Here is a 10,113-nt window from a genome sequence, read left to right as displayed (position 1 = left end):
TAGTTAATTTATTTTGAAAATATTGAAAATCTTACATACTCCACCTTTCAGACTGTATGCAGAACTGTGCATTATTAAGGATAAACTGTTTCTGAGTGATTTATAGGATGTTTCTCATGATAATAATAATAAAAAACACGAAAAGCCAGATTTATTATTTTAATATAGGCTACTCTCTCTCTCTCTCTCTCTCTCATAAATGAATGAACTTCTGTAGAAAGTCTAAAACCAGCCGTCTGATGGCATCTACAGTAACAAAAGACCCAGCAACAGGTCAAAACCAGACCAACCTCTTCGGGCTCAGATTTCCTCAGTGGCCGCGTGCGCGCGCCGTGTCAGTTGTTCTGTCCGCGCGCTGCAGATGAAACTCTGGAGGAGTTTGGAGTTTGACTTCTTGCATCCAGATCCAGATCCAGATCCAGAGGACTCCCTCAGAGCTCAGGGCGGATCTGAACACCGTGACAAAGCATGAGGACCGTGAAGATGCTGGCTCTGCCTCTGCTCATCTCCGTTCTACACAGTGAGCTTTTCAGCTTTTCTAAACTGTTCGGGGAACTTTTGTTTTGAAGGAAAAGCCTTTACACTCTGTGATAAACTAACAAATGATTATGTAAACTGTTGTTTTCTTTAAGTGGTAGAAGTAAAATGTAGCTCAACCAATAACGTTATTGTAAAAGGTAAGCTAACGCTCCACCAAAGCGATGCTAACATTCACTTTTTAAACCCATTTTGTAATTTTTTTTGTGCATTTTTTATGGTACTGTTAGTTATAAACAGTTTAAAAATAAGATTAAGTTAAACTGTTTCAAATTAAATACAGGTAGTCATGTTTAAGGTGAAAACAGAACAGTAAACTCTGCAATGAAGTAAAAAAAATAAGTGTTTATCCAGCATTAATGTTTGTGTAGTTTCCTTTAAGTGATTATATCATTATTATATTATTATTACATTATAAGTGTTTTTAAAAAAGACGTTTTTTTTTCCAAATTGCATTTAATTTCGGATAAACAGTTAAAATTGACTCATAATACTTTTCCCTTTGATTGGATTTGTTATATTGGCTGATTGTGACTGAGCTTCTGCAGAACCCCACATGGGGAGGGGGTTTGCAGGGGTGGGTGGGCAGAAATTGCACAGGGAGGGGCTGGGCTTCATGTTTATACAGAGCCTGCTGCGATGCTGTTTGAACCCGAGATCTTCAGATTGATGAGATGCATCACATGGTACCTCAGAGGAGTTGGAGATCCCACCATTTCAGCTAGAAGATAGCCCCCAACTGACCCCGTTGTTAATTGGACTGAGATGAAAATGACCTCTCTCTATCAGGAAAAATGCATTTGATGTTGTGGGAATCTTCAGGGGCTAAGTCGACTGTCCAAACAACATGCTTTATGTCAGTAATTGCAGCTTTGACGTGCAGATGTGTTTGATGTGTATTTATTCCTGAGGACCAGACGTCCTCGCACAGATGGAATGATTAAAATCTCCTCAAACAGAGTTATTAAAATATGTGATTTGTATATTTTGGGAGAAATCCATTTTCAATCACAATTAAGCTTGTTTTAATTCAATCAATCAGTTTCTGGAAAGCCTTCTAAATGAGCATATTTTTACATCTGAATACATTTTAAAAATACATTTTTCAAAATAATTCACACCTTTTATTTGCAGAATATTTTAGCATATGTTGCACAGATAATATGTTCAAACACATTTATGGATTCTGTGGCTTATAAAGTTTCAGATGAAGTGTTAAAGTTAGCTGGGTTTAGCTCAGGTCAAGGTAAAGCATACAGTGCGGGGGGTAAGGGTTCAGTCAGCTCCTCACAAGTGATGTCTGCGTGTGTGGTGCGTCAGCTGAGGAGTGTAAGGTTACTGTCATACAGAGTGGCTTTGTGTGCACAAGAAAAACATGTGTCCATACAAACAGAACAATGTTTTTTTCATTCCATTTTTGTACAGCATAAAGAGACATAAGGATCTGTAAATAAAACTATTAAGTGCCCTAAATGTTCATATCTGTTTTCAAGTATTTGAAACAAATTTCTTCTTGAAGTACAGTTCATTTCTATGCTTTCAAAAGTGTGCATGTTGTATTTCTATGAATGTGTGTGTGTTTGCGAGTGTGTTCTTGCTGAAGGGACATATCACTGACGGAGGTTATCATGTTAAAGTAAAGCAGCTTGTCAGAGGGTGATGCATCACCTACATTCCTGCACACCACCGTTCCTGGCACCACCAGACAGCGGCCACATATATGTCTGTCTTTCTTGGTGTGTGTATGGGCTGAATTTTCTGGACTTGTGAGTACATGGTGGTTCCAACTGTTTCACAATACTGTTTTGCTTGACTTTAGGTTTCTGCTCTGAATTTAGCACAGTTTAGCTTGGAAATATGAGACATAAGTGTGTGTTTGCTTTAGGAATAGTAATAATAAAAGGCAAAAAATACATGTTGCCTGATTTGTCCATGTTTTTTGTGACTAACTAGTAGTAGAGTTTCTATAAATAACTTATAAATTCATTACATTTAAATTATATGGATGCTCGTATATGTGATATATATATATATATATATATATATATATATATATATATATATATATATATATATATACATATATATATATATATATATATATATATATATATATATATACATATATATATATACATATATATATATATATATATATATATATATACATATATATATATACATATATATACATATATATATATATATATATATATATACATATATACATATACATATATACATATATATATATACATATATATATACATATACATATATACATATATATATATATATATATATATATACATATATATATATATATATATATATATATATATATACATATATATATATATATATATATATATATATATATATATATATATATATATATATATATATACATATATATATATATATATATATATATATATATATATATATATATATATATATATATATATATCACATATACGAGCATCCATATAATTTAAATATATATATATATATATATATATATATATATATATATATATATATATATATATATATATATATATATATATATATATATATATATATATATATATCACATATACTAGCATCCATATAATTTAAATGTAATGAATTTATAAGTTATTTATAGAAACTCTACTACTAGTTAGTCACAAAATTGAGATGAATGCCAATGTGCCATCAAAACAAGTCAACATTTTGCACATCTATCTTATCTATCTATCTATCTAACTATATATATATATATATATATATATATATATATATATATATATATATATATATATATATATATATATATATATATATATATATATATATAGTTAGATAGATAGATAGATAGATAGATAGATAGATAGATGTGCAAAATGTTGACTTGTTTTGATGGCACATTGGCATTCATCTCGCACGTTTGTGATGCCGTTGTTGTCCTGCAGCGTCCCGAGGCTGAGAAATCACACTTCATAACTTTGTGTTACAGCCCGGAGCATCAAGCTGCATTTTGATTTACGGCATCGCGTCACACACCAACAATTCGATATCATCACTGGTCATTAGGACAGACACACCAAAGAAACTCATGTAGACATTACTGGAAGAAGCAGGGAAGAGAAAGAAAGAAAGGGGACAGAGCAAGAGATAAGACTTTGATTGCTGGAGAGAGCTCAGAAATGAAATGAAAGAGAGAATCAGAATCAGCTTTATTTGTCATTGAGTCAGCGTCCCGGTACAACAAAATTAATTCCAGTACAACTTGTCCAAGATTAGACAGAACAACATACATGACATAAACAAGATCAGGCAGACTGAGGCAGCAGCCACAGAGCAGCGTGCCTTTATTATGCAGGGTGAGGAGAAGATTACATGAGGACGGTCGGATGAGTGGTAAAAAAAGAGCCATATCTACACTTTGCCTGAAGGGGGTCCATTGATGGATGGAAAATCAATGTTCACTGAGGGGACAAAGAGCACAAATCTACCAAACTTTAGTAACACAACTTTGAATTGTCTTTTTCCCCTCCAAGGAATCAAAAATTGTATGAGGACACAGAATTCAAAGAATTCAAGTTTGGAATTATTTTATTGTGTCAGTCCTACTTACAAAATCCCTGAAACCCTTAAAACCCTAAAAAAAAAAAAGGAAATAAAAACATCCCGTAAATACTGAATGATGTGACTCTTATTGTCATTGGAAATGCAGCTAGAAAAGCACACAATAACTTGAAATGTTAGAAATAGATTGATCTTCTTACCTCTGCAGGTCCCATCTGCTTGTCAGTGACTGTGAGCAGCAGTAAACCCAAAGTGGAAGTTCACGAGCACACAGGTGAGACCGTTTCCCCCATAAAATCCCATTTCTCTTTTTTAATGAACAAGACATTTGTTTAATCCAATTTCTAATGCCACATTTGTGTCTTAAACAATTTTTGTTCTTTAATTATTTCTGTCATCAAATATGGTTTTCAATTTTTTTTTTTTTATCATTCCAGTTACAAATCTGAAAAAAATCTCAAAAACTTCCAAGTTTAATTTTTCTTTCGGCACTACATATCTACATATCCAATTCAATTTTTTCTCTCGTCTAAAACAAATAGTTCAGATCAACAGTTAAACTAATGCAAAACCGGATTATGCAGATTTAAATGAATTTCCATAATCCGTGCTCAGCTGGCAGAGTGGGATGTCCTTCCTTGTAGGAAGGTTCGAGATTCAGTCCCCGGCTCCGCTTACATATTTAAAATTACCTTAGGCCAACATTTAAAAACATGTCATTGCTATGTGAAGGTTTTTCCTTAAAAATATACAAAAAAGCACTTCAGGTGTGTAAACTTGCAGTGATAAAACTGTTTCAGGAGTTTACTTGAAACACAACATGAACACAATCCAGTCATCATTTATTTAATTTTTTTTTTTTAAATGTATTTTTTAAATGTTTAAATGGTCTGGCACCTCTGTACCTGTCTAAGCTTCTGCAGCGTCATTGTCCCTTAGTGCTCTTAGATCAGAAGACCAGATGCTTCTAGTAGTCCCGAGGACTCAACTCATGACTCGTGGAGACAGAGCCTTTTCTGCAGTAGCCCCCAAACTATGGAACAGTCTCCCTCTTTCAGTGAGGTCTGATGGGACTTTAAGTGGTTTTAAATCTCTTTTGAAAACTCGTCTTTTTATGTTGGCTTTTAACTCCGGAGAGCAGGAGCAAGAGGTCTCATCTGTCTTATTTAGTCTTTTAACTATTATGTTGTCTTTATTTTAGTGCTTTTAATGTTGATTTATTTCATTTTACCACTACAGCACTTTGGTTACTTTGAGGTATGTGAAAGTGCTCTACAAATAAAGTTTGATTGATTTATTGATTGAAATCACCTCAGTTGGAGAATTCCTTGTGATGGGATTCCACTAAACAAGGACTTAAGACTATTAAATCTGCCTCAGACATTTAAGAGCTTTGTTAGTCAGTATCACGATTTTAACAGCAGCTTGAATAAAAGGCCTGTTTTTTGATATTCTGAGTCTTTGTCCATTCAATCCAAACTGCACCTCAAAAAAAATCCACAAACATGAAACACTCACTCACAAAGAACATCAAAACCATCCCAGGAAGTTATTTCAAACCAAATGATAAAACGATCTTACAAATTTTGTACTAAAATCTGGTGTAGAAAGAAATATGCAGCAGATTAGTCCTCTGAAACCTTATCGACATGCCCCGTACGACTTGCTGATATTGTGACATCAGCATGAAGCTGCTGGTTATAAGAATAATACATGAAGCAAGAACTGTTTAAGAAACTTTGTAATGTGCTTTCTACTACCAGATGCTGTGCTGTCTTGCGAATTCAGGACGGAAAAAGATCAAAACCCTCGAATTGAGTGGAAGAAGAAAGGAAAGGGGGTGACGTTTGTTTATTTTAATAACAAATTTGCTGGTGAGTGAAAGACCTTGGTACAGTCTTGAGAAAAGACAATACCTTATAATATTTCTTACTACTATTCTTTTAAAAATGCATCTCTTTCAGTGTTTTATTTCCTCAGATATCTTTCTATTACTTTCCTCTTCAGGATCTTTTGCAGGACGGGCTAAGATGGAGGGAGCAACGCTGACGATACACTCTGTCACGCAGAAAGACTCTGGAGAATACCGCTGCGAGGTGACTGCCACTGAGGACCATGTCAACCTCGGGGAGGCTACTGTAACCCTCAATGTGCTCGGTAGGATAAAATAAAACTGTGTTTCATTCATTTTTACAAATGCATGCAAGAGTGAGAGTTCATACCTGTGTTGTTGGAAGATACAGATCAAGTGGAAAATTTTGACTTGAAAATGTAAAAAACAGCCAAGTACTTATCAAAAAGTTAAACATCAATGTTAGCTTGCTGCATAAATTGTTCATTAAAAAACTATTTAAATCTCCTGTATTTTAGATGTGTGTTGTTTTTCTAACATTTGTTCAATGACATGAAAGTGGCTATGCAAACCAGAACCGTTGTCTTTTCAGATGTCCAACCTAAGCAGTCCTCTAGTCGAGACCTCTCAGACTTATCTCACATGTTTTCATAGTTCCTCACTTTCACACTTCAATTAAAGTCCTTAAAAACTCATGGCTGGAGTTCATATGAAAACAGACGGACATAGTGTTATGTTTAGATGTGATGAAAAGGTGTGAATTGGATTAGAAAATAATGGAAGAATTACACGTTTTGCTGTTCATCCAATCCATGGACACTGGCCTACCTAACGCGCCAGAGGAGAGGTTTCATTTAGCCAATTCTAACCATGAGTTGTGACCCTGTTGCGTATTACTTGCTGGTAGACTGGGCGTCATATTTTGCATTAAACTGGTTCAAATGGGTTAGCCGGGAGATAACGCAACACTTGGAAGAGTTTCACTGTCTTTAATCAAGGCTCATCTGCTGCTTTTAAAGGGAGCTTAAAGGAACTGTTGTCATGACCTTGTATCTGCAACACGATGTGCATATGCATCATATGCCACTGTGCTGCTGCTAGACAGCTGAAGTGCATCTTATAGTTGTTTATCTATTTAGTGTTTTCAGCATTCCATCATCAGGGTTGGAGACTAAGGAGGAGGTTGGGACTTTGATGTCATGTGGATCAGTAGATGTTTACACATGCATCCTTCAGCAAGCCCCCACTTACTCAGTGTGCGTGTGTGTGTGTGTGTGTGTGTGTGTGTGAGAATTTTCAGAGCGGCAGTCTTGTGAGATTCCAGGGTTTTTCCTGCCTTTTTATCTCTGTGTGCCGGGGTACAGTCAAAACCACAGTGACCCTGGAAAGTGCAAACTGGAAAAAATGTGGAATTGTGTAATGATTTTAGCTTTTAACTCTATGCAGGGATAAAAGAGGATTTTTATTCATAATGAATCACTGAAACCTGAACAGCATAAAATGGTTCATATATTAGATATAAAGTTTCTAAATGTTGCAGACACAATTTTCCCTAAATTTACAAGTTATTTGTTTTTGTCAACTTGTTGCACTTTTTGCTGTCTTTCCTGCCCCAGTTCCTCCTCATGTTCCCACCTGTGAGGTGCCGAGCTCTGTCTTCGTTGGCTCAAGCCTGGAGCTTCACTGTAAGGACAAGCTCAGCGTACCTCCTGCCACCTACCGCTGGTACAAAGACAACAAGGCTCTGACAACCACAGCAGAGAGTCCTTACAGCATTGACTCAAACAAGGGCACGCTAGTAAGCATGTTTGAACATATCTGTGGCTATCCTTGCAGTCACTGCTCTCTTCACATCTCCTCTTACCTTATCTCTGTTTGTTTGGAGCAGAAGTTTAAAAGTGTGTCCAAAGCAGATGCAGGGATGTACCGCTGTGAATCCTCTAACAGTGTGGGAGCGCCAAAAAGTTGCGTTGCACAACAGCTTAAAGTTATTGAATGTAAGTGTTTAAATTAAATAAAAAAAACAACAACAAAAAAACCCAAATATTTTCTTGTATGTCATCTCCTTTTAATAAAAAAGCATAAAAATAACATATGATGTCTGTTTTCCTTCCAGATCCTTTGAATATGACAGTTTTGATAGCAGGCGCTTCAGGTTTGGTGGCGCTCATCCTGTTCTGTTGCATCTGTGTTTGTATCTGCTGCCGCCGGGGCTGTTGCAAGAGTGAGTAGTGCGATACTGCTACAGCAGTGTTTTGTGTGTGTGTGAGAGAAAGAAACTCCAGTATATGTGCAACACTTCAGCATCACTTTCAAATTTCAGACATAAAAGTGTATCCATATATTTTTGCCACTCTGCCATTATGTTAATATATGAGTAATTTGTGATGATGTTCAGGTGTCATTGCATCAGATGGTGGTTGCAGATAGGACTTATGTAAATTCAAAAAGATGTAGTATTGATATCAACACAACAGTCAACATGATTGGAAGTTTGACTGCCTTGTTTACTGTTTATGATGTTCTGTAAACAAAAGAATGTAAATTCAGGTGTGGGACCACTGGGTTGAGTACATACCGTACACACCCGCAGCTGAGTTCTCACCGCAGCACCAACCTACAGACACAAAGCACTGAGGCGTCTTATTTTGCTCCAAAATCCAATTAATTACAGCCAGAAATAAAAGCAGAACTCATTGATCAGTTTCCTCATTCCAGGGCCCAATTCAGCATTTTACAGCTCATTGTTCGCATTATATTGCTCCCAGATTTACTGTTTTACTCCTGGTCTTATCATGGCTTATAGCTAGCAGTTATTTTCAGTGTGAACCTACTTTGCAATGACACGTTCAGCAACAAATGACTGGGCAAACAGTTGGTGAATGTATTGGTACATTAGGCTGTTATAGAACTGGATATTTCTCAGAAGAAAATAGACAGAATCATGACTCTTCATGGGTAAATGGTTTTATTAGTTATTAGCCACTGCTACTAACAAATGAGGTGTATGTCTAATTTATGATAGTAATTATATTCTTTCTGACGGTTTCTTCCTTTTTAACAGAAAATAAGAAAACCAAAAGGTGAATATCTCTTTTAGCTCCCTCCATATTGTGTATAACAGTATTATAATCTGGTTAAACAGCTCATACTTATCTGTCACCCCTCGCCTTTCAGCACCAAGTCCTACAACCCTCCACCTCCTCCTCCTCCTCCAACACGTAACGTGAGTGATCAAAGGAAATTTTATCAGGACTTGTTTTGCTTGCATGAATTCAGGGTTGCTGTTACATGCTGTTGATAACACTTGTTTTGGCTAATTAAAGGAAATGTTTTCGCCTATGTCACTCTGCTCCTTACAGCTCAGGCACTACAAACAAACTCAATCCTTTATGATCTGAGGAGGAAATGCTGATTTTATCAAAATCTGAAGTGTAAAGTTACTGCTTAAATTTGAACGGCTGCCTGCTGCTTTCTGCGACATACACAGTGACGGAAAGATGTTCAGCCCTCAGGAAAAAGCAGAGTTGAAGTCAGATCTTGCTACCATCCAAATGCACTAAATTCTGACTTTTTTCAGATTGTGTAAGAGATTCTTCTCAAGTTTTTTTTTAAATTACTGTTTGAGTGAAAACAATTTTAATCTTCCTTAAAGATGTATGATTTTTTTCAGCTCGTCTGCTCTTTTCTGCCACCTATAGGTCAAAGTCTATAACTGCACACAGATATACACAACAAGCTTCATATTGGCTTTAGGTGATATTTACATTAGAGATGTTGTTGTATATGATATTAGCAATCTTTTTCATTCCCCCCCCCCCCCCCCCCCCTTTTTTTTTTGTATTTTGTATTGTAAATGTTATTAATGTTTGTATTTTGAGCTTTGACTTTTCTTATAAATGTTTTCTATGAATTATTGGTTAAACAGGTGTCTGCACACACTGAATGTTCATTATAAACATTTTAAATCTCTTATACATACATATTTGGACAAGCTTATCCTATAATCAATAAAAAAAAAAAAAAAAAGCTTAAATCACCAGAATTTTGACTTTATTGAAAAAACAAAGACAAAGAAACTGTTGGATCAGGAGCTCTAAAATCAGAAAGTTTTAGATTTATTTATATGTATGTATCTAAACATGCTGAGG

At 35.4% G+C, this 10,113-nt stretch overlaps 1 protein-coding gene across 1 annotated transcript; it reads left to right on the top strand.

Annotated features, from left to right (window-relative positions):
- Positions 1-413: 413 nt before the first annotated feature.
- jam2b (junctional adhesion molecule 2b) lies at positions 414-9,676 on the top strand. The gene is made up of 10 exons (XM_079253726.1): positions 414-520; positions 4,319-4,384; positions 5,874-5,984; positions 6,118-6,267; positions 7,579-7,760; positions 7,851-7,959; positions 8,079-8,186; positions 9,027-9,045; positions 9,140-9,188; positions 9,325-9,676. The coding sequence occupies exons 1-10, from the start codon at positions 469-471 to the stop codon at positions 9,361-9,363; spliced, it is 885 nt and encodes a 294-aa protein (XP_079109852.1). The 5' UTR covers positions 414-468; the 3' UTR covers positions 9,364-9,676.
- Positions 9,677-10,113: the final 437 nt, after the last annotated feature.

Source organism: Telmatherina bonti (genome assembly GCF_933228915.1).
Source record: "Telmatherina bonti genome assembly, chromosome: 15".
Taxonomy (NCBI): Eukaryota; Metazoa; Chordata; class Actinopteri; order Atheriniformes; family Telmatherinidae; genus Telmatherina; species Telmatherina bonti.
This window is presented reverse-complemented; position numbering and strand designations above follow the sequence as displayed.